The sequence below is a fragment of the Sceloporus occidentalis genome, unplaced genomic scaffold (genome assembly GCF_023333645.1).
Source record: "Sceloporus occidentalis isolate IW3139 unplaced genomic scaffold, rSceOcc1.0.p SCAF_2, whole genome shotgun sequence".
Taxonomy (NCBI): Eukaryota; Metazoa; Chordata; class Lepidosauria; order Squamata; family Phrynosomatidae; genus Sceloporus; species Sceloporus occidentalis.
In genome coordinates this window covers 184,290,419-184,316,216 of record NW_028316982.1, presented here as the reverse complement: position 1 = coordinate 184,316,216, position 25,798 = coordinate 184,290,419, and the positions used below count along the sequence as shown (strand labels likewise).

At 39.6% G+C, this 25,798-nt stretch overlaps 1 protein-coding gene across 3 annotated transcripts in view; it reads left to right on the top strand.

The window, feature by feature from the left end:
* The window catches only part of ADGRG2 (adhesion G protein-coupled receptor G2), a 78,005-nt gene that overhangs the window by 11,637 nt on the left and 40,570 nt on the right, over positions 1-25,798 (top strand). For all 3 annotated transcript variants that reach the window (XM_089511703.1, XM_089511705.1, XM_089511702.1), the window contains exons 2-4: positions 6,957-7,066; positions 8,804-9,421; positions 22,370-22,420. In XM_089511703.1, the coding sequence (XP_089367829.1) occupies positions 6,958-7,066; positions 8,804-9,421; positions 22,370-22,420 (778 nt within the window). In that variant the 5' untranslated portion in view covers position 6,957. The remainder of the gene's footprint in view (positions 1-6,956; positions 7,067-8,803; positions 9,422-22,369; positions 22,421-25,798) is intronic.

Below are 25,798 nucleotides of genomic sequence, written 5' to 3'. Positions count from 1 at the left end.
TTTCAGTTGCTTTTCAAACATCCCAGTTGCTCTCTGTTCCTTTTGCTTTCCCCCTTGATTTACTTCAGTTGGTAAAAACTCAGTTCAAACTGCAAGAATAGTTTGTTCTCAATTAACTTGGTGTGGGGAGAGAAAAGAAGGGCCAGAAACCTAACCCTCCCAGTAGTTTCAGGCAAAATCAAACTGTTGCAGCCTCCCCTAACTTGCCCTTCCTTGTTACTAATTTTTGCCATCTGCAGCACACACTGATGTTGCTTGGCCATACTTGCCCCATTTTCCATCTGTGAAATGTTGGAGGGTAAGTGTATGTATGAACCACAGAGACATACAGATATGGATCACAACAACGTCCTGAACTTTCAAATTCTCCTTGTGGGCATGGCAATCGACACTATCATGATGAATGACTGTGTTTAGAATTTACCACTTTATCAGTGGTTAATGGAATGTGTAGTAGAAGTCTATGCGTATTTACACAGTTGAAAGCCCATCTGCAAGTGTGCATTATGTACAATTATGCAATTTCTTCTGCCTGTATGGGACCTACATGTTTGCTTAAGACTGAAATATTTTCTAATGTCTCCCAAGACATCTAATTTAAATGAGCAAAAGATGCTTTTTATAAGCAAGGGTTCCAGCTGTTCTCATTGGAGTGGCACAACCTACTGCTTATTTAATTGCCACCTAGCCCACATGGATGATAACATCAAGCAGAGGGTGCTGACCAAGTGGTTCCAGAGAGTGACAAAATCTACTTTTTAAAAGTGAGCAGTTTGTGCTGTATTAAAACAAAATCATGTCTGTAAACTTTCTCAAAAGTGATGAAACAATAATACAGACTAAAAGTGAATTAAATTGCAAAATATTATATTATAGTAATCCAATTGTTAGTCTCAACTAGAGAAGACACATTGTATCAAGTTGTCACAGATATCTGATATTGATTCTATGGGTCTAGTTTAGTTGGGACTAACAATTGGATTTGGAGCAATTAAGTTAAAAATATCACAATGAAATATATATTGTGTTCCTTAAAGCCATTTCTGACTCATGGTGACCCTATCATGGGGATTTCTTGGCAAGAACTCTTCAGAGGGAGCTGCCTTTGCCTTCCTCTGCCCAACACAACCCAGTGGGTTTCCATGGCCGAGTGGTGATTTGAACACTGGTCTCCAGGTTAGCCAACACCAAATATGTTAGATCCCCTTCAATGGCAGACCAACATACATGCCAAAAGCCTGCATGAATAAAAAAAATTGTTTGCCTGCTGGTGGAAAAACAAGAGAGATGAGGGCTCCTGGTTCCCTGGGTTCCAAAGCTTATGTTATGTCCCTTAAGGCTCTATAATTGAATATAATAAACATCCACTTTTGCTTACATTCCTTTCTTGAACTAAGCCCTAGAGTTGGGAGTGGTCATTGACAGTCAGTCTTGGACAAAACTGATTATTTTTAGTTCATTTCACCCTAGTTTTGGCATATAGACTGTTGTTTGACTTGTTGGTGGCTTTTTCCAGACTCAAATGGGAATGTGACTATTTTAATAACAGTTAATTAGTTAATTTCTTTTTTAAAGTCTTATTTATTCCATTATTAAGACTACTATTCCCAAGTCCACCCATTTCCATGAATGTGCAGTATGTAATAGAATTTATGACCTATGTGCCAGAGACATGTACTGTACTGGGCCTTGGAGTTTCAAAAGAAGCAATGTATTTTGTCTTCATATTTGCTATAATTCTGTACAGTGTACTTCCAACAACCCAATAAGCAACTTTAAAACAGAAGAAGAAGAAGAAGCTGCCTTTGCCACCCTCATTTCCGCACTAAAAGGGAGTGGGAACAGTGCTCTTGACTTCACTGAGATGCGGCTTGCTTTCTTAGTCCCTCCTGGAAAAACCTACAGAAAAAAAAAATAGGGCAACATTTTATAAAGAAGTTGCTTCTTTTGCTATTAAACCAGTGCCAGTTTTCACAGTGACATAACACTTTCCAGTGTTTGTACCATCTCCATTACATCCACTTTCTTGGGCCAAACTCCTTTTAAAAATAAGTTTGACTATTTTTGTGTGCCAGTCTGGAAACATATAAGCAGATTCACATTCTAATAAATACAGAAAGTAATGAGAAGAACAGACAGAGACTCTTGTAGTGCAATATCAATTGTTGGAATAGTTTTTGTGGGTTTTGCACATGTCTTGACTTAGATCTGAATAAAGAATGGCAGTTAAAACACGTTATTCTGTTAATATTGGGGGGTGGGGGTGTTCTCATGAAATTAAATTATTCCATTCGCCATTAATATTATCTTTCCCAGAGGTGGACAATGTAATAGGCCTTAGAAGAACAATGTAAGTTCTGGATAGGTTCTTATAGGAGAATGTGGTTTCTCAGATATCCTAAACTCAAGCCAGTTTTAAAAAAAAAATTCTTCAGCAAGCATGGGCTCCCAACCTACTAAGAACTGCAAAATGGCAAAGATGAAGTGGGCTGCCATTTTCTGTGTCTGGCAGCTCATCTTCTTCTCAGGGAGCTCTGTGGCATGCAGAAGCTTTCTACAAATAGCCAAAAAGGCCAGTTTGGAGGATGGCTGCTGGCTAGAGGTGGGATTCTCCAAGTCAGATGGAAGTCTTTTTGCCAGTCCTCCTGAGGAGCATATACATTGAATTAAAACCTTTGTTGCCGCTTCACCACTTTAATTATCTTCTTTGATGATGGGGGGAGGATCAGGCAGATAGCTTGGGGGCATATTACTGCCTAGTCCCCAGGTGGCCGTGGGAGTTACATAGTAGCTTCCATTCATAGATCTTCCCATGGCACCCAGGCAATGGTACTCAGGAATTAGATGGCACACATGTCATCTGATGCTTGGATCCATACTCTATGCTACATCAATGCTAAAACAGCTGTAACCAATAAAGATATGGCCATTTCAGCATTTTATCATGCAAGAATGAATGCAATATTTTGTCCCAAGTCTTCCTCTTCATTGCTAGCCTGGTAATGGAATATATTAGGACACTATTCTGGAATAATTTTAAATCACTTCTGTCTTCTGATCCTGCTTTGTTTAAAATCATATTACTCTAATTATGGTAAATTTTCTGTCACATATCATAATAAGATTACAAATGCTACTCTTATGTACTAGCATTAAAAAAAGGAATCATCCCACTTACACTTTCCAGAATATACAGTCCACTCTATATTTGTAGTTCTGATTTTTGCAGATTTGATTAATACGTTCTATTTAGGAATCTCTAGGTCCTCCAGCATGACTGTGCTAGAACCATAGAGTTACACTGGGGACCCTAGAGATTCAAAGAAAAAAACACTTCTCAAGGCATTTATAGTACCTCCAGCACGATTTATAGTCAACTTCTGGTGGTTGTGAACCATAGAGTTGTGCTAGAGGACCTAGAGAATTCTAGAGATTTGTTCTTACATTAAAAAATAGTGCTTTTTTATTTGTGGTTTTACCACTTTTAATGGGGTCCTGCACCCCTAACCCCAGAGAATGTGGATGGCCCACTGTATAGGTGTCTGAAGAACCTCTACTTGATACAAACCACACAAGAATGTTATTGCTGTTGCTTTATGTCTTGTTTGTGAGCTTCCAAGAGATATGCGATTGACTGGAATCACACTAGGTGACCTTGTTCAAGTCACACACTGTTTCAGTGGAAAGGCAAAAGCAAACTTCCTCTGGACAAATCTTGCCAAGAAAACCCTGTAATGATAGGGTCAATTTAAAGTCACTATAAGTCAGAATCAACTTAAAAGCACACAGCAACTGGTGAAAAGAGAGTACCAGCTGAAACAGAATATGACTTGATATAGTGGGGAAGGGTGGGTTTTTTTTTTTTAGTTTTTAAATATAAATAAAATATTTCAGCACAAAAGAGCTAAGTAAATAATTGAACTGTGAGTTCATTTTGCATATTAACCTTCACAGTTCAATCAAGGTGCAATTCAGGCTTGGCAAAAATTGCCAGTTCTCATCCCGAGGGCTTGTTCTTTCTGGTGTAGCACTGAGGAAGGAAAGAGTTCCTGGAAATTAATTTTCAGCATTCCTGCTGCAGTGACCCTTCCTTCCTGTCTAGCATTTATGATATCAGTTCTATTTTGCAACAGGTTGGAAAGGCAACCTACTGCAGAGCAGACCTAGGATCACCTTTTGTAGCACCTGTTCATTGCCTACATTGCTCAGCTGTGCGACTTGTGAAACAGTGGTAACCGAACCAATACCTGTTTTCTTACCACCCACTCTCCAAAGACAGCTGCCTTCCTTCTGAGGGAGGATTTGCACAGTAGAGCATACATGATACTTCTGGGCAAGACAGAAGAAACTCTGGAACCTTTTGGGATTTTTCCCAAGCCTTCAGTATGCCATCAATGTAGGTATTTATTTTAGGTTATTATAAGTGTAGGTTTAATTTATTTATTTGGGTAATTGTAAGTATAACATTGGATGAAAAAGAATCCATAATTTAAGAGAAACAAATGTTACTATATTATTGTCTGAAATGATGATGATGATGATGATGATGATATTATAGTATTTCTATATCATCTCCTAGCCAACAAGGGTGCCTGAGGCAATGAACGAATGAAAACCAATTAAAAGCAATGCAAAGATAAGAACATTTTAAAAACAAATTAAAATACTCTTTAAAAATTCCTAAAAGCAATTGAAAAACTATCTTGGAATCCGGTTTTGAAACAATTATAACAGCAATTTCAAGCACTGAATACCATGTGGAATAGCATTGTTTTGGCTGTCTGCTGGAGGCTTAAAAGGATGGGGTCAGTCTAATTTCCTTGGGTAGGAGTTCTGCAATTGAGGCACTGCTACATGCCCCCCAACTTCACAAGGTATTAGGACACACAACAGGGCCTTCTTTGAAGATTTAAAAAATTATGTCAGGCTCATATGGGATGAGGAGGTCTTTCAGATATCTTGGCCTGAAGTCATTTAGGGCTTTGTAGGTCAACACTAGCATTTTGAATTGAATTTGGAAGCAAACTGGAAGCCAGTGCAGTTTTTACAGGACTGGTGCTATATAATCTATAAAATGTGTACTTGACATCAGTCTGGCTGCTGCATTTAGCACTAGTTGCAACTTCCAAACACTTTTCAAGGGCAGTCCCAAGTAGAGTTCATTTACAGTAGTTAAACTCAGACATTACTTAGCCATGACCCACTGTAGCCAGACTTGATTTCCCCAATAAAGGGTACAGCTGGACAAAGGCACTCCTGGGCACTGCAGCAACCTAGCTTTTCAGGAGCAGGCCTGGGTCCAAGAGCACTTCCAAGCTATAAACCTGATCTTTCAGAGGGAGAGAAAACCCATCTAGAACAGCTGTGATTCCAATCACAAAATAGGAAAGTCTTGGAATGATTGCTGGTGAAACTTATGCAAGAAAGTACGATGAGGGAGTTATAGCTGAATATTAGGAAGGCAAAAAGAGTGACAAGAGTATTTGCACAACTATAAAATGGATTCTGAAGTCATCAACACTAATTTAATAAATGAAAATGGAGACTGTAGCTATGAAATCAGAAGAAGACTAAGGATTCCTCTAGGTGGGTCAATGACCCAGTAAATTTTGGGCTATTATGTTTCTGGGTTGCACAACTTGTAGTGATTGTTCCCACCCCTGCTCAGGGTTCATCCATGCTCAAATATATACCAAGATTTTGTCCTTTTCATTTGTGAAAACTTGAAGTGTGGTGTGAATGGGGTTTCTTCCCCTCCTTGGAAATGTAATGAAGGAAGGAAGATCAACACATCATGAGTGAGACCTTCCAGAAGTAAAGGAGGAAGTGAGAGTATGGAGTCGGATATGTCAACTAACTGTTGCATTAGAATCTTTTGGGAGTAATCTCCCCTTCTGTACTAGGTTTCAAAAAACTTGGCTCAAACTGAATCAGTCAAAAAAGTCATGAACCTGAATTTACAAGACCTGAGCCGGACTGCTACTAATAGAATGTCTTGGAGGGTTCTAATTTAATAGAATTACCATATGTCAGAGTCAACTTGATGCCACATAACAGCAAGAAGTGCAAAGAGCAACAAATCTTAATATTCTACAGTGATTACTCATAGGTTTTCCAGAGGAGGCCAAACAAAATGGTGAAGGGTCTGGAAACCATGCCCTATGAGGAGTGACTTAGGGTATGTTTAGCCTGGGGAAGAGAAAGTTAAAAAGTGACATAATAGCCCTGTTTAAATATTTGAAGGGATGTCATATGGAGGATGGAGCAAACTTGTTTTCTGCAGCTCCAGAGACTAGGGATGTTCTCACACCTGACCCGTTCTCACCGCAGTCATGCAAGAAAAAATAAAATGGCAACATACTGCACTGCAGCTATTCATCATCACATTCAGTCAATCGCGCCAAGTACTCCTGAAAGGCCCTAGATTGGGCAGGGCTATTCCAGGTCATATGTCCATTTCATGTGAGGGTTTGGATTGATAGGCCTGTTCTGTCCTACAGAGACTGTGTATGTGACCAAGAACAGCAGATACTCTCTTGTGCTTGCATACTGTGATCTGAACATGGCAGGATATTCAGGGGAGTGTGTCCACTGTTAAGGGTCTTCACATGAAGTTTCAAGAAACCTTTGGACACGCTCAAACCACACATTGAAGATCACTAATACAAATGAAATAAGAAAAGTGCTCCCTATTTAGATTGATTAATATTTATGGCTATTTCTTTTGTGTTTCTAGGATATTTTTAATTATCTATTTTCTTGTATGAAGTTGTTAGTTGTTTGGGCTTCCTTTTGGAAGAATAAGCAGGATGCAAGGATATTTTCTCAACAATGATAACTGCAATTATATAAGTGTAGAAGGAATCCATCCCATTTAAAAGAGTTACTACTTATTTTATTTAGTTGTATTTAGATAATTTAGTATTTGTATTTAGTATTTTTCTTTTGTGTTCTAGGATGTTTGCCAGGAGCAGCAGTGCTGACAAAATATGGGAAGTCCTGCTAAAACATAAGGTTTCTTTATCTCTCATTTTGCTTCATTTGTGTCTGGCTTCTTCAGGTAGAGGTAAGATTTTATGTTCCATGTGAAGTAAAACATTGTCTCTCTGAATATGTTACTTTTAGTTACATTTAAAAAAAATATTCTGAATGAATTATATTTTCACAGAAATAAAACTGTAACTGTTACACAGAATAGTTGTATACAGTGCCTGATATAATCCAGATGTTTTAAAACAGTATGTTTTATCTTATTCAGATCTAACTCTGCTTTAGCACTTTCTTTCTAAATTTTCATCAGTAGTACTGTATATACTCATGTATAAGTCTAGAAATTTAGGTCAAAAATTGATCCAAAAAACCTGAGTTGACTTATCCACGGGTCAATGTAAGTACTGTATCTTAACTCGTATTTAAAAGAAGGAACCATCTCCTGGTGAAAAGCAAGAGTTTAATATGTGAGGCACCAACCCCCTCTACTCTCTCATCCATCCAGCCTTATGAGTAAGCACATAGAGTTATATCTGCTGGAATTTTGTCTTTGACATTGTTTTGCTTTGCTTCATCTTTTAGATCCTTTGCTAGATGCCCCTAAATTTTACCTTCAATTTGTGCACGAATCATTGCAAAATCCATAATTTTGGCCCCAAAACTTGTCATTGACTTATACATGAGGTCGACTTATAGTTGAGAATATATGGTAGTTCCAAGATTTTGCTAATATGATATCTTCTATACAGTCATCCCTCCATATTCGCGGCTTTGATTATTCACAGATTTCATTAATATGTTCTCTCTAGGACTGTCTAGGTCCTCCAGTGCAACTCTGTGGTCATCCTTAACTAAAAGTTGCACTGAAAGACCATTTGTAGCTACTCCAGTGCCATTCTATGGTCAATGTATTTTGGACATTGACCACACAGTTGCACTGGAGGACCTAGAGATTCCTAGAGAGGTGTCCTCTCAGGTTAAAAACAGTGTTTTTGTTGTTTGTGGTTTTTCCATATTCACAGGAGTCTTGTTCCCCTAACCCTAGCGAATATGGAGGGACAACTGTATATCTAAAATTATTTTCTTTTCCTTGATTTTCATGCCTTCTTCCTCTGAGTCTAATTCTTAATCTTTCCTTATGATATGTCCTGCAAATATATTAAACAGATAGAGTGATAAAATGCAGGCCTGTCTGCCTTCTTTACCAATTGAAGATCATTCTGTTTCTCCATGTTCTGTCTTGCCAATGGCCTCTTTTCTTGATTATGCCTCAGGATGTTGTAGAAACCTATTTCTTTCTATAGTTTTTCATGTTCAGCAGCAAATAACTTATTACTGAATTTGTTATTTTTGTATATTTACTACCAGAAATGGGAACAGATGGTAGTGTAATTTTCTGTCTGGCTTTTGGTAAAAGGCATCTTAACTTGGGTGATGATGGAGTACCATTTGCTCCTTCACTTCAAGTAGCAAAATGTCTTGGGTTTGGCTTGGCCTTGCTTAAATTGGGTTTTTATCTTAGTACTGTTCTTTCCCTGTTCCTTGGATGTAAAAATAATGCAGTTACCTGTAATGGTTACCTTTTTTATGTGACAAGGGATTATTTCAGAGATTTTGCAAATTTTAAACACAGATTTATTTTGTCACAGGTTTAAATGAAAACAGATGTATAGAATCATATTGCTGCAAAATCTTGCAATTTTTAAAAAGATCACAGCTTAGGAGTTTTGTCACAAGATTAATGTCACAGATCTATGGAATCATTGTGATGTGTACTCTTGTGATTTTAAGAACATTTATTTTCTCCTTACAGCTGAAAATGGTTCCTTAGGACGATACAGAGCTGTGTTTAATACTTCATGTGATGATGTCTGGACTTTGTCACCTGGAATTTCTGTGCCTGCCCTTATTAACTTCACAGCCTGTGTTTATCTTAAACTGTACAGTCTAAAACATTCTTGGACAGCCTTCGTCTACAATAAGGTACCTGATGGCAATGCATCAGCATCAAACCACTATGAACTTGGACTTACAGGGGGACATGACAAATTGACAGTATGGATATTTGGTAAAGAAATAACCTGGTCAGAAAAACTGGATGAAAACACCTGGTACCAAATATGCATAAGATGGAAAAATGATGAACAAGAAGTTAGTGTATATATAAATGATGAAAGAAAGAAAACTGAAAAAATATCTAAATCTAGGCACCTCCTTGCAGATGGGCAGCTTTTACTTGGTTGTTCACAAATTCCTGGAACGTCGTCATCTTCTCCAGAAGGGATGGTTGGTGAACTTTACATGTTCAGAATGTGGGCAAATGGAGGTATAAATTATACACAAGACTGCCGAGATGGCACCATTATACGCTGGAGGAAGGACAACTGGGTCTTTAATAAGACAGCAGAATACAGCAGATCTTTGCCTTGTGGTAAGTAATACTGCATCCTTATTTCAGATCATGGTTATATTTTGGCTTAATATGGATAGAAAACAAGTCACTCTAAATGAAGTAGCCGGTATTAAATAGATTAGTTGTTTTGTGGAAGACTCTTTTCACAACACACTGTCACTTTCATGTAGGCCAGTTAGATGGTGTAGAACAGCCAATCAAATTTGCTGCCCTGTCTTGCTATCAAATCGGTCTGATATTTCTGTATTTCTTAGTTATGTTTGCGTTTGCAGTATCCATGGGTAATTTTTAAAACATATTTCCCAACTGACATCAATGAGATGTCAAGAAGAGAAAAGATATAGAAAATTGCAAAAAGTAATGCTCTGTATTTAGGGAAAGAAACAGGAAGCCATTAAGATATAATCCTGGTAGGCAAAGCTGTCCATCCTATGGATCAATTTGTAGATCTTCTCTGAAGATGCCAGCCACAGATGCTGGCGAAACATCAGTAATAAACTCTTCTAGAACATGGCCACATAGCCTGAAAAACCCACAAAAACTATAATTTGTAGCTCATTTATGGAACTTACATGGTATGTTTTCAAACATATCTCTGCAGCCATGAGAGCTAAAGTTATTACTTAAAACACACACAATTATTCTCAAAATGCTGTGACATTTCTCAGATTCTGTTGAATGTGATCCAGCATGCAGGTTCATAATATTCCCCCCAAACATGCTTATGACTACAGAGCCATCACAGCAACTCAGTTACAAGGGAAACACTTTGCTTTGTACATCTGCAGAAAGCCTGGCATGCCTAGGATAACAGGAAATCTAAACTTACTTTGGCAGCGTTACCATTTTATTTCTTAAAGTTCATATGAAAATTTATGAAATGCAGAGTTCAACAGCATGTCAGAGACTCTGCATCCTGGTATACAACCAGATGGGCATGTTAACACTGGTACCACTAATTAAAGGAAATTGGCATGCGTTGTATTGCTTTCTCCAACATCTCATTCTGCTGTGTAAATGGGTGTGTCAGTAGCACAGTCTAAAATCCTCCACCCATGGAAACAGATTTAGAGAAGTTGGAAACTGTTGCATTCTTTGAAGACCTGTTATAGGAGGTTAATGAGATGGATCACACATTACAACATCCTTATTTATGTCTAGGAAAGCTGCCTGGAAATACACCTAAAAATGAAGCATTCCAAATATTTTTAACTGCTGTAAACCGCCCTGATCTTACGGAAGGGCGGTATACAAATAAAATGTTTATTATTTATTTATTATTATAAAATATTTTGTTTAAACATCTTATGTTTAGCACACTTGTTTGATCCTGTTGAAGGTTCTTCCACTTTGTTAATGGGAATAAAAGTATCTTCAAGACACAGACAAACCTATGCCATACAGACACTAGTGTCTAAGACAAAGTTACATGCACTGAGAATCAAGTGCACATAGCAAGCTGCTATCTTAGTCATTTTCTTACAGATTTCCATATTCAAAATTAAGCATGACAGCAATTTCCATGGAGGTGAGTGCCTCAGTTGAAATGGGTAGAGTTCTTTTTCTTCTCCTCTACAAGTTTCAGGTGCAGATCTCCTGATCTGGCTTAGACTCACAGTGGGGTGAGGGCAGGGGAATAGGGCTCTCCCTGCTCCATACTGGAGTTCCGATTCAGGTTTATTGTCTATGTTTGCTTTTTTAAAATGAATGAATTAACAGAAGCCTGAGAAATACCCATGTGAATGTGAAGCATAGATGGATCTCAGTATGTTGTTCGTTGTTGTTTCAAGTTGTTTCAAGCATACGGCAGTGATGCTAAGATGAACCTATCACAGGTTTTCAGTGGGTGAGAGTGTACGATTCATCCAAGGTCACTCAGCAGATTTCCATGGTCAAGCGAATCGAACCCTGGTCTCAAAAGTCTGAGACCCCATTCCCACTGGATTATAATGTGGATCAAGAATTGAATTAAGGGTGCATCATTCCCATTCGAGCGCTTATTTGATCCTCATTGTGCTGATTTCGTTCCCATTGGAATTCAGATCTGATCCCCATGTATTTGATTTCTTTTGCTGCTTTCTAAAATTTGGGTTGTGCATCCTTAAAATCAGCAATGGCGGCAGCCACAACATGGACTACTTCACCATGTTGTTTGTATAGGAGTATAATGTACAATTTAGTTTTGCATTTTCTGCACTTTTCTGAAGGATATAGTGAAAAACAATGTTAAGTGGGTAAGGTGTTTTTCCTTGGAAAGACGTGTAGTTTTCTGTGCATAGTAAAAAAAGATTGTGAGTGTAACTTTTGACTGCAAAGCTTCACAATATCTCAAACTCTTGCATAGTTTTCAGAAACTGTGCACTTTATGTTGTGCTGGGAGCAACACACACAGTCTTACAATTCATGTGCCATTTTAATTCCTGCTTAAGTTTCTTGAATGGTCTGGAACTCCAAATTTGAACCCAGTTAAGAAATTGATGGATTCTCAATTCCACCCTTTATTGAAGGTGGCAAGGACTAGGGCTTGCACGGTTGTGTGTATGTATGTGTTTGTATTGCTTTGTGATCTGTTTATGCTGTAGGTATTGTGGAAGCATAAGCTAATTCTCCCTGGCGCATGACAAATGGTGAATAATGGCAGTGGGGATCTTTGTCACCATTACCATGTACTTATGGCAAATGATTCCTGTTATTATTTTTATCTGGTAGAAGCAGCTGGATGGTATGCATACACAACACTGAATGTATTCTACTCTACCCACAACGCTGCCTCCCCAATGTAGAAATTCAGAAAGTTGTATGCATTCAAAGGATGACTAACATGGGAAAAATGCTGTAACACTAGAAACCCTACTTGCCAGTTCACATACCTACTTCTTTGTCAGCTATCAAAAGAAAGAGTTCAAATACTGTGACCTTTTTCCTTTTCATTGTTTTATTTTGTTATGTTGTTGTGGGGGATTTGCTGTCTTAAAGCCATTCTGCCAGAGAGTGAGGCCTCGGGTTCCAGTGCAGTCCACCCATGTACAGTAAGACTTTTATGTTAGAAAAGGTACATGTAGCCCTTTCTTGTTGACATCTTGCTGTTTCTAAGATGATGGTGCCCGAAAAATATATTCTTTCATCATAACTTTTGCAGACTTCTTCATCTCAATAGTTTTGTGAGCAAGCCAAGAGCAACAAAAAGAGGACAGGGGTGGGGAAATGCTTTGATCCTGCTCCTATTCTTTTCTTCCCAAGACTGAACACTCTTCACGATGTTTGCCTGTAAGGCTAAACCTGTGGCCAATGCAGTCTCATTGTCTTCCATTCTAAACTTTAGTTTAAAGTTATGAAGATGAGCCTATGCAGGTCACAGACTCTTTCCACCTTTTCTCATGCATTGTGAAGAGGAGGTTCAGAAGCCTTTGCTTCTGGTTTTGATTAGCTGCAGTTAGCTGCAGTTCCCTGCCCCTGGATGAACAGTGATTATCTTTGCTAAAGTCAACACAAAAAGCCAAATTTTAATCACATCTTTATGAAGCTGGCTTGTTTTCACTAACCATCATTTAGATTAACCACAGTTTAGATTTCTGGTACTATACTAAACTGCAGTTAATCTAAACCATAATCAGTTCTGATCTCTAGCATAACCATAAGAAAGAGATGGGAGGAAGAGAACACAAGCCTGGAGAAGAGAGGATTGTTTTTAATAGCATTAAACCAGTGTTCTCCAACTTGGTACCATCTGGATATCACTAATCCATGCAGCATGACTGTAAAAACAACACATCTAAGATGTTGCCTATCTGGAGATTACTACACTAAACCATGGTTTATCATTATATCCAAAGTGACACCTGAATTATGTATCTGCCCATATAGTAGATATTAAGTGATGTTTTGGGATTATTGGGGTGTTTGCCTCATAATTGTGTGTTTCGTTGATAAATCAGATCTGTCCTGAAAAGTAGCACTGGAAGGGAAGGCAGCACTTGCATGTAGTCAGAACTGTTGTAGCTATGTATGTAGCTACAGACCTGCTTGCTGTTCTGTGTCCAAAGGAAGCTGAAACTTTCATGGAAAGCATGGAAGGAGGTGGAGCCTCTTAAAGTACACCATTTATCTTTGTCTGATAGTTCTGAGAATATGTGTGCTCCCACAAATTCATAAACTTAACCAGATACCTAGATTACTGAAGTAGCTTTGTCTCCATAATTCTCCAGAAATGTAGACAACTTTGAGTGGTCTGGTGGTGATGTTGTTCCTGAAGATAAGATGACGGATTATTTCCCCGGGTTAGGTTTTAGGGCCTAAAATGTCCCTTGTCTTTAGGACTGCGTGTTCTCTTACTTCAGAATTCTCCAATCTTGTTTCAAGTTGACAGGCTTAGAAACCAAGACATACTATTTTATTTCAATACACTGACACCATTCCCCATCAGGTTACTGTGACATCACACTTACAAATACAACAACACACGGGCACTACTGTGTCCCTGCCTTTTAAAAGCCTAAATAGCACAGATACTAGAAGAACAACCTTCTCAAGAATGAATTTTGACAAGTAGAGTTGCCAGGTCAGGATTATCCTAGATGACCTATAGGGACAGGCCTTGGTGATATCACAAGGATGATCTTACAATGAACAGCCTTTCGGGATGTCATTATGCACGATATCTTAAATATCAACCACAGTTGCAGAGTGTGCCATTCAAATAAAAATACACATTCACATGCACACACACTTTTCAAATATATATACACATGCTGAGATTCCTGTCCCTCACAATGAGATCTATGGGCAAATGCTAAATGCAGTCTTAAGAGTCCTTCTCTGATTTCCCACAGCTTTCTGAAATGAGGCAGGGGGTGACCACATAAAAAGCCCCGTTTTCTGTGCTTTCTCTAGTGTGGAATGCATGTTCCCAGAGAGTCTTTCTGTCCTCAGTTGTAATAGTCTCCTTAATGTCAAGATCTTTTTTTTAAAAAAAAAATCACTTGACTCTGTAAGATTCATTTAAAACCTGTTTTAATGCTGGCGTTTTTGTGATTTTATTGACATTTTTCTCATATTGTGATAAGCTGCTCTAAAAGTCCTTGGACTAGAGTATTATGAGGATGAGGATAAGGATGAAGCTTGCCCCCATATTCACCAAGAAGTTTGCAGAACCTAGGCTGTATCAAAGTTGGTGAGGGGTAGAGTACCCTTGCAGATAGTTCTTCCATTATCTGGAACTCTTCATTAGTTAAAGGAAAGACTCTTTGGTGAGGACAAAGGACAAAAGTGCATCTTTAAGGATGAGGAAATGTGAAATTTCCTCATCCCTAAAGATGCACTTTTGTCCTTTGTCCTCACCAATATTGTTTTCTGGTACTACCTCCATTTCAAAGAACTATCTCTAAGGTAAAGTTAGCAGCAGCAAATGAGAAAAGAGTGTGTAATTTATTGGGACACCAAGTACTTTGGATGCAGAAGGTCTCAGGCTCAACTCCTCGCATCTTCAGGTATGGCTAGGAATGACCCCTGGTGAAAACCTTGGAAAATCTCTGCTGTTCAGTAAAGAAAAAGCTGAACTAGAAGACCAGTAGTCTGATGTGTTAAGACAGCTTTTTATAGATATCACATACCACCCACTGCCTTGTTTTCTATCCTCCCCAATAGAAGACTAACACCTCCTACATTTCTGCAAATTAATTGACTGTTAAAGTAAGAAATATATCACTCTGAAATATTGAAAAAATTGAAAAATCAAGTGTGGGGGCTGCAGAGAGCTACGTATTTTCTGCTCAATTTTGCAGAACTGTGGGTTTGATCCACACTGTTGAAACCAATGTGAGGAACTATTTGTTATTTAAATTCCGCAAATTAAGTCCCAAGGAGATAATTAAACAAACATTCATCTGGATCCACTTATATATATTTTCTCTATGTTTAGCCTTCAGATCCCCCTGCCCCCTAGTCATGGAAATCCTCTCTCCCTTGTTTTGCAGTAATTTTAGGCATTGGAATTAAGTAGAAAATAGAATTATATTACTAATTTTTATCTCCAAAGACTAAGTGCAGTGATTATAATGATATCCTCACTATTTAGTGTGCATTTGAACCTCAGTTAGAATTAGATTTTAGTTTTCTGTTCCTTTTGTTACAGTAACCGTTTCTGTCTAGAATGAAAGTAGAACTTCTTTTTGTTGTTTTTGTGGGAGTTATGAGCAATTGGGAAGACATTCCTCATCCTGTATTTGCTGTGCCTAAGGGCGGGATCCTTCAAGGTGCTGAGTTGTCTTGGATGAAATACACAAGTCCTTTGGAATGTGTAGGATTCGGGCTTTCATTGGAAGCCACCAGAAATATTCACTCCTCTTGGAACTTTTGGAAGTTGTGATGTCTTTTTAAATCAAAAACATTTATTAAAGCAGAAAATTTTCGCAAGCATTGCACTGGCTATTGCTTAAATGCCTTAATGATAGAGAAACTTGATTTTATCGACAGAGAATTCAGTTTTGCAGCAAGTGGTAATCTACTTTTCTGTCTTTATTAAAATTACTGAGTGCACATTTGTAGACATAGATACATCACCATATCCACGACTGAACATACACCAGTCACTGGTCACTGACTCAGTTTTTACAACAAATTATTTTAAAAGCAGTTGATAAAATTCACTGCATTTGTGAGACACCCCTAGTGTAAACATGTAATATTTAAATTGGTGAGACTTATAAAAAAATTACTACAGGCCTCAGTGAGCTAGCATGGTGTAGTGGTTTGAGCATTGGATTATGACTCTAGAGATCAGGATTCGATTCCCTGCTTGGCCCCATTAATGTATTGAGTGGCCTTGGATGAGTCACACACTCTTGAACCCAGAAAAAACCCACGATAGGTTCATTTTAGGGTCACCATAAGCCAGAAACAACTTGAAGGTACACAACAACAACAACAACAACAACAACAACATTAACAAGTTTCAACAGTTTGTGATACACTATGTTAAACACATGCTTTGTTGCCTAACCATGCTCCCCCTACCACCCCTACCATTTTTATATATTAGTTGAGCACAAAAGATTTGATGAAATACTGGTGGGATGCTATTCATATGGTGGATGTAGCTCAGTCTGTGTAGCATTAAGACCTGGATTTCTTAATTAGAGTTACAGAAGGTGATCACTGATATCTGTCTGTTTCAGAGTTCTTCTTTTATTGGAGTAGTGAGTCTTGAAAGCCAATGTGGTGCAGTGGATGGGCTACAACTCTAAGGTTCAAATCCCTGCTCAGCCATGGAAAAACCCATTGGGTGACCTTGGGCAAGTCAGATGCTCTCAAATTCAGAGGAAGGCAAAGGGAAACCTCCTCTGAACAAATTTCAGCGGATCTCCATAAGTCAGAAATGACTTAAAGGCACACAACAAGTGTGATTTACAGGCCTGAAGTAGCTGCATTAGAGATGGTTCAGATGCTCAGTTTGTCTTCTGAGTTTGCCCTCAATATATTTCTGTGCATGAACCAGAAATGATTTATTTTCAGAAGAAAGATGTAACTTGTTTTTCTAACAAATTACTTTCAAGCTCAAATGGGGTTACTTTTTGCCTGTTGTAACCATTACACATCTTTTCAGGGCATGTATGTGTACTGAGGATGTGTTGCTGGGGCAGGGTGTGTGTGTGTGTGTATTCAGTCTGAGCCAAGGAAATGGGAGGAAGAAAAGTCACATGGATTATTATCTTGTGCTGAACTCAGGAAATATTATTTTGTAATATCTTTTTACATTATTCTCAGAATTTCCAGGGTGCCATAAAAGGAATTGACTTCTTGGGAGAACCAGAAAATGTTCCTCATCTTTTACAAAGGTGCAATTGTAACAGTAACTGTTAACTTGCTAATAAATAGTAACTCTGTAACTTTTCTGGACTGCCGTGACAATTTTTGACTTGTTGGATAAGCAGAGTAAAGTGTCAAGTAACTAGCCCTTTTCAAAGAGCGACATTACAAGCTTTATTTCCATTACTACAGTGTTACTTTTTCCCCTTTCACTGTAGCCACTGGAAACAAACCCCAATTGCAGAATGCAGTGGGTCATAATATACTGTAATTTATCTTTGGAGGAAAAGAAATACCTATGAAAGACTCACTAGTATTCCTTAAGTGCCACAAGAGCCTGAAAATGTGCCCTGCTGAGTGGCTCCAATTATGTTATCAGACTCTTTATATCTTAACAGTGAAGGGAAACTTGGACTGCGCTTGTAAAGCTTGTTCAAACAGAGCAAGATAAAACTTGCCTTGAGTACTTCCTCTTCTAGAATTTACAACCAAGTGTTTGTTTATTTCATTTTATTTTTCATTTATTTGCAGAAACTAGTGTGATGTAGTAGTTTGAGCATTGGACTACGACTCTGGAGACCAGGGTTCAAATCCTGGCTTGGCCATGGAAACCCACTGGGTGACCTTGGGCAAGTTGCACTCTCTCAGCCTCAGAGGAAGGCAAAGGGAAAACCTCCTCTGAAGGAACTTGCCAAGAAAACCTCAATATAGGGTTGCCATAAGTTGGAAATGACTTAAAGGCACACAACAACAACATTTATTTGCCAGCTATCAGAATTTGGTTGTAATATTTTGGAATTACATCTTTTTTTAAAAAAATCAAGCAACAGGAACTAGTCTAGAAACATTTATATCCATTAGTCATTTATATCTATTCACCAATTAAAAATAAAATAGTTGGGTGGAGTTGACTAAAGCAATAGGATGAAAAAACTGCTGTCAGATAGATAGTAATGATCCTCCAAGGTTGCCTCCCCACCACTGGTATGCTTTTGCTATACGGTTTATTTAGACCTCACAGGAGAATGATCACTGCCTTGTTTGTGTGCATTAAAGGATTATATCTCCAAACTAAGCCCGCTGGCCACTCCTCTTCACAGTAAAGTTAAAAAGACTAGAAATTTGATGACATGTCAATACAGTGAACAGGAAAACGCGTAGAGAGAGCATGGTCAGCAGTATGTCCTCATTTGTGGATGATTAATTTTTGATTGGGAAAACCCCCAAGTTCTTCACCACATATTTCTTCTGAGAATCAGCATTCATTGCATGATAGTTAATGAAAGTAAACCTCTCAGTCTTCTAGGGCTCCCAATGCAATCCATGCCGATAAAAACATTATTGAGAAGCAGATTTCAAAACCAATCTAAACAATCAGCTTCAACAACAATACACAATTGAAATAGTACTAAAAGTCAACTCCATTTAAGGCCAAAGACTATGCAGTCTTGACTGCCTTCAAGAAGCTCTGTAGTAATGGGACTAGCCTGATGTCTCTTGGAGAAGGAGTTCCACAATGGAGTTGATACTACTGAGAAAGCCCAGTCTTATAAACTCACTAATCTACTGAACTCTTGGGCTGGTGGAATATGTAACACTGCCTCCCCTGAAGATATCTAATTATGGGCAGGCTTGTATGGAATGTGTGGGTGGGAGAGGTCTTCAAGATATCCTGCTCCAGACATTTATGATTCTGTAGATCAAAGCCAGCATCTTGAATTTAACTCAGAAGCAGATTGGAAATCATTACAGTCGATAGAAGACCAGACAATCTGTGCACCATGTTTTGCCCTAGCTATAGCCCCCCAAATATTTTTTTCAAGTGAAAAGGTGAAAGGTATATTACACTTGTCTAAATGGAATGTAATTAAAGCATGAACCACTGTGAACTAATCTGCTTTCTCTAGGTAGGGACACAGTTGGTGCATTAGCCAAAGCTGGATAAAAGTGTATCTGACCACAGCATGTGACCTTCCAGGAGATATTCTGGCTTCAAGAGTAACCCCAAAGGTGTAAGTTAGTCTTTCAGAGGGAGTGCAGCCCCATCCAGTACAGTTTTGAATCCTAATTCCAGCTTGTTTTTTCCTGCTACCATTCCAGATTGTTTCTGTCTTGTCTGGTCCGATACTCGGTTTATTCACTCATTGCATCTGGTTCAGCCTCCTTATTCAGTCCTTCACTGCAATGTTTCAGGAATTCTACAGATTTCTTGACATTGATTGTGATCTGAGTATCATCAACATAATAATGAGACCCAGCCCCAAAATGCCATGTAACCTAGGCCTGTTACAGACTGCCAAAATAAAGCTGCTTCAGGTCTCTTTGGAGGTATGCTATTTAAATGATGCATGGGTCCTAAGAGTCTGGAGGTTGCGCCAAAGCCACACTCCATTCCTAAGCACTGCATCATTTAAATAGCATACCTCCAAAGAGACCCGAAGCAGCTTTATTTTGGCAGTCTGTAACAGGCCACAGAAAGTTCATATACAATACAAACCCTTTATCCACAAGACCAGGACCCACAGTTTTACTTATCCACATCTGAAAAAAATATGTTCTCTCTAGTCATTTTTATGTCCTTCAGCACAATTTTTATGTCCTTCAGCACAATTCTATGATAACCTTCTGGTGGAAAGTGACCTTAGAGTTGCACCAGAGGACCTAGAAATACCTACAGAGATGTTCCCTTTAGGAATCACTAAGTCTTCCAGTGTGACTGTATAGTCATTCATTTCAGTGTTTTCACATTTCCATGGTAATTCCAGGAATGTATCCACCACAGATATGGGGGTTGTACTATAGATGGTAAAAAATACAAAGGACAGTACAGAGCCTTTTGAAACACCAATGGCCAGCCCAATTTCTGGAAACATTCAGCCAAACAGGATCAGACTCACCCCCAATAAAACATATCAGCCAACAATGGTACTATAAACAGTTCTTAATAGTGAAGTAAACCCCACTATATTCAGTAGAGGTTACTCTCAGTGTGTATTCAGTTGCAACCTTAATAAGACTGTTGGGTGGGAGTGGGGGGAGAGAATCAAGAAACATTTAAAATCATTACTTTCGTAATATAAGATCATTGTACAGGTGTGTGCACTATACGCACCTTTCAGTTTACACTGAAGCTGTGCGGCAAAAGGGAGAATGGTACATGCACCCACAGCGCACACATGCCTGTGCCGTGAGCATGAGCCCCATTATATCCAATGGGGATTGAGCATACATGCTTATTGCCATACGCAGGGTGGTGGTGGTTCCAGAACAGATCCCCCGCATAAGGTAAGGGCCCACTGTATGTAAAATAGACAGTAGTATTATTCATCCTTCCTACCCCATCTTGTATTTGGGGTCTCTATATTGTCATATCTGGAGCCAGCATGTTCTTAAAAGGTCACAATGACCTTTGGAACAATAGGTGAATTTTCCATGGGAAGGACAAGGAAACCTGAAGATATGTGTAAGACCCAAGTAATGCTTCAATCAAAGCTAAACAGGTCTGCTGATTACTCCTTCCTTCACCAGTCCCTTTGTATTTCTTCTTGTATCAAGAGACAAAGCCTCCTTTGTCTCATTACACTGAAAGAAGTAAGCCAGTGTTTCCTATCGATCCCCTGCCATGCTAAAATCCAACTTCCCTATCTCTCCATTCTGGAATTGTCCTAATCCAATCACTGTTTTTGTAACTTTAAAGTTAAAGCTATCAATTAGTCCAGAATCCCATTGTCAGTTCCTAGGAAGATCGTGAGATCTTTGTTACCTTGCAAGATAGCACACCCCTTGAGGATCTCAGATATAAATATCGGTCCAAAAATCTAGCTTCTGTGCACACACAGCTGGCACCTAGCATGTGTGCACACAATATGCATGCTGTTGGCCACCAGCCTGTGCTCCATCTATGAACTGTGTTGCCCTCAGACCCCAGTCTGAGCCACTTCCCACTGTCTATGGTTTACTCTTCAGACAGTTAAATATCACCGTCTTTACACCTGTCAAACTTCTCTATCTAATTTCTATACCTCCATTTTGATTAGCTCTGAATGCTGTCTCTATTTGAATTACTTTGTGTGTTTGATTGCACTCTTGCATATTTCTGAGTAAAATCCATCTGAATTCACCCAAACTTGGAGTTCTCCTCAGCTAGTACTGGTATACACAGGTGGAAATGATCCTTATATTACTCATCTCATAGCTAAATTGCCTAACTTTTATGAGAATGTGGTATAATTAGTGGGGAGCCTCCAGTCCTTCCCAATTTTATTTAGATAACAGTAGTCTTGTTCAGATGTAATTCTAAACCATAGTTTAGTACAATGGGAATGAAATAATGAACATTGTATGTTCCTTTTCTTTGTCTGTTGTGGCCAAGATGAGAGCAGAAGCAGTTGCACGAATTACAGTTAATTTTAACTACATTTTATCTAAACACCTAGAACCTATTCAGACAAATAATTGCAATTTCACTCTAGTCTGATCATAGTTAGTTGAATTATGTTCCCAGTTTTCTTATTTTGGTCACATAGCAAGAAGAGAGAGTATAGGGGTTTAAGAATACTAGCAGATTTTCACATTCTTGACAAGAAAGTGTATTGACACAGCTACCACTCTATCAAGAAAATGACCAGTTGCTACAAGGTTTGTTTGTTTGTTTTTTCGTAATTTGGGACTTTTGGAAGAAAAAAATGTTTTAATATAAAACAAAGGGTTTGTTAAAAAACCACAAAAATGCACTGAAAACAGTGTATTTTGCTCAAAATCCATGGCATCTGGGCACAAATGTTGCGGGTGGGGGGTGGGGGGTGTTGCTGTAATTTATAGTTTTTCCTTTCATTCTTGGAAGGCAATTTTATTCCTGTAAAGATATAGAAAACATTTTGGTATGGCCATTCATTCTCTAGAGTTTTGTATGTGAAGATTTATGGATGGGGGAGACATTTGGCTTTTAAAATACAGTACAAATCTCTTTCAGCAACTTTTCTTTATTCCTTTGCACAGTCCACCAGGTATAAGTGCAAGCCCAACTTTCATCAGCAAGTTGCGTGGTTCTACAGGATATTTTTATGCCGTTACATTTTACACAGTTCTGTGGTGCCCTCTTGAGGTAGATAGTGTAAGTTGCTGGACAAGAAAGAATTTAAAAAATAAAACTTTTTCTTACAGCCAATGCTGTTGATCTTTCATTAAGAAGTAGAAAAACTTCAAGCACACCAGGTATGTTTATTTTTTTCAATGTTATTTTAACGAAATCATCATGTAATATAATACCCACTTTACAATTTATAAAAGAAACAAATCACAATAGCTACTTTGAAGAATATTATAATGACATGCTGGAGAGATTCATACTTGAGTAGTGGTAGGATGATGGTTGGCATCCCAGGGCATCCTCCTCCTATCACTGCTCAGTCATGAATAGCTTCAGCAAGTCATTATATCATACTTCTTAAAGTACCTTTCCAAGCACTGGGACTGATCCTTATATACTAATTATTGTACTGACAGGTATCAATCCATTTAAAAGTTGATTGAAGTATGACTGTGGGCAATCAATACACATGTTACACATACCAAATATATATCATATATGATATACTCAACTATAAGTCAAAACATTTTAGTCTAAAAATTTGCTCTGAAAACCTGGGTCAACTTATCCATTGGGTCAATGATGGTTTCTATAGGAATCAAAGTGGAGTGAAGTGAGGTCTTTACTTTGAATGAGCATATCGGAATGTAGTTGAAGGCTGCAGAGGAGAATGCTGTTATCACACAACGCCTAGTTTCCTGGAAGTCGTGGTCAATGCCTCCACCTTCACCTTCACTTCCACCTCTTCCTCTCCTGGGCTGGAAGACATCCACTACCTGAACACCTCACTTTGATCACTGCTTGACCAGATCCACCTGCCCCCTTCGCTCCCTCCCCCCCCTCCGGTCACCATGCTTTTCTTGGAACTTCTCTCTCCTACGAAGCTCTGATTGCCTCCTCCACTGGTTTCCCACAACCTGCCATGCTGCTCAGTCTTGCTGCTTTTCCTTCTGTGCTCTTCAGAGACCTCCTTTCACTCTCTGTATTTCTTCAGCAGCACTCCTCACAATTCCTGTCCTCTTATCTTCAGTCAGTTTTGTCTCTTGTCTCCCTTGCCTCTATTTCTATCCATCTCTCATACTCCTGTACTCTCTCTCTCTCTTTCTCTCTTTCCCCCCTGTCTCTCCTTTCTCTGACCCAGCCCTTTGGCAGTGTGTGGTGGCTAGCTGGCTCAGTTTTCCTTCTGCTACCTCTTTCCCTCAGTTTACTACTATCTGCCTTGTGTGCTTTCTTGCTGCCTCTTCTCCATTTTGCTCAGCTTCATTTCTCCTCACCCACACAGTGGACCAGAGACAATGGCGGGATACAGACGGGCAGGGGAAGATGTCTTGGAGGTGTATTCTGCTGAATACGGAGCCTCCAGACCGCCCGCCCCAGGGGCGTGGCTCAGGAGATGAGGCTTCCACATGGGGGGCAGTGAAGACGCCTCACCTGGAGCCGTTTCAGACCCGGAGTTTCCAAACCGCCGCCTCGGAGGACGCTGCAAAGAGAGAGGCAGCTTCCTCACGGGCGGCCAAAAATGGGGCTTTTTTTTTTCCTTTGCCGGCTGGCGGATGCGCAGCTGCGCAGCTGCAGCGCTAAGCAGCGGCGGCAGAAAGCCTATGGGCACATTTAAAGTGCCCAAGCCCCTTTAAAACTTTTCCCCCCGCTCTGCCCAAGAACAATGGTGGTCTCCTGCCAGCTGGTGATCAGCTGGTGTTGGCATCCTTGTCCGCTTGCACTTTGCCAGTGTCACCAGCATCATAGATGCCTCCTCTCCTTTGGTCCCCGCGCGCTTGCTGAATCTGCAGTGCACAGCTACAGCTGTCTCCGCTGCCACCGCTGTCCCCCTGCCATCCCCCATCACCTCCCTTGTATATATGTAAATATTTACAGTTTTAGCGTTTTTTATTGTTAGGTGAAAATGGCACAGGAATGTGTGTAGGGGTTCACTTTAAAGTCCAAACTTTCCAAGCAGCGCATGCGTACATGTTGCTCTAGGGTTAGGGTTAGGGTTAGGGTTAGGGTTAGGGTTACGAGTCTTAAAATGCGCTGCAGCTGTGCTGCAGCTTCCACACCTGCATGGCAGCTGACGCTGCAATTAAAGCCTGACTGCAAACTGCGCATGTTCCAGGACCCCGACTCATTATGCAACGCAGCAGACACGGAGCTTTTAAATGGGCAACTTAAATTAGCGGCGTAGCAATTCTGGCGTACCGGTGCAGCAGCTTACAGACGGAGCTGCGCAGCTGCGCATCAAACGGAAAAGAAGCGGAGAAAAGCAACACCTTTTTAATGCCGCTTCTTCCCGCTTGGGGCGTGCGGGGGGCGTGTTCATGGCGGCATTCAGGTAAGGCCCGTCTGAAGGCTCTACCTTCATGACGTCATGAATACACCCCTTTTTGCCCGTCTGTATCCCGCCAATGTGCTCTTCACTTTCCCTCTGAACTGCCTCCATGCTCTCTGCATTTCTTTTGTTCCTGCTCATTCTGTTGAAAGGCTGGCCAGAACTGCTGACTACTGACTCTGCCTCCACTGAATGCCAGCCTCTCCCCTCTTGCATCCACATCCCACAGATGAAGGCACACTTGTGTATGTTTGTCAGCGTTTCTAGGATCTGGGCTAAAATCTGGCAAAATTATTTAATTAAATTTGAAATCTGGAATTACTGCTAACAAAGGTCCAAAACATACTGCAGAAATAATCCAGTTTGAGACCACTTTACCTAACCTGGCCCAGTGCTGCGGAATCCTGGGAATTGCAGCTTATTGTGGCACCAGAGCTCTCTGACAGAAAAGGTTAAATGTCTCACAAAACAATTAGGTCCCAAAATGTGTGTACTCTTCTCTAATGTATAGAATCTATATAGCTCTTAAACAGGAGATGAAATGAAAAGGTTTGTAACACTGGAAGCCATCTTGAGTCAAGATGTCCTCTAAACATGGTGTGCCCAAGGAATATTGATTGTATGACCTCCAGATGAAGCTGTACTCCAACTTCCATCACCTGTACATAGCCAATGGCCTTTCCAACATCTGAAGGGTCACTGCTGTATAGGAACATATAGAGCTCTGTATAGGTAGGATCATATAAACACTCCTCAGCCGTGGAAACCCACTGGGTGAACAAGCCACACACTCTAGGGGAAGCAATAGAAATTTTCCAATGCATAAATCTTACCAGAAAACCCTAGGATAGGGTCACCATTAAGTTAGGTTTGACTTAAAGACACATAAAAACACAATGGAGAGCTTACCATCTCCTTAGGCAAATAATGGTTATTATTAAATAATCTTTACTATTAGGGAATTTCTCCTACTGCTTAGGCAAAATCTATTTTCTGTATATTTCCACTCACTGATAATAGTCTTGCTGTCTAGAGCAAGTGTAGACAGGCTTCAGAGGTCTGGGGCCATTCTTAAAATCCTAGCGGCTACAGCCTAGCTTCCATGTGAAACACTTCTGGCTTGGGAAAGAAATGGATTTTCTATTCAAACAAACAATAAACAAGGAATGGGTGCACT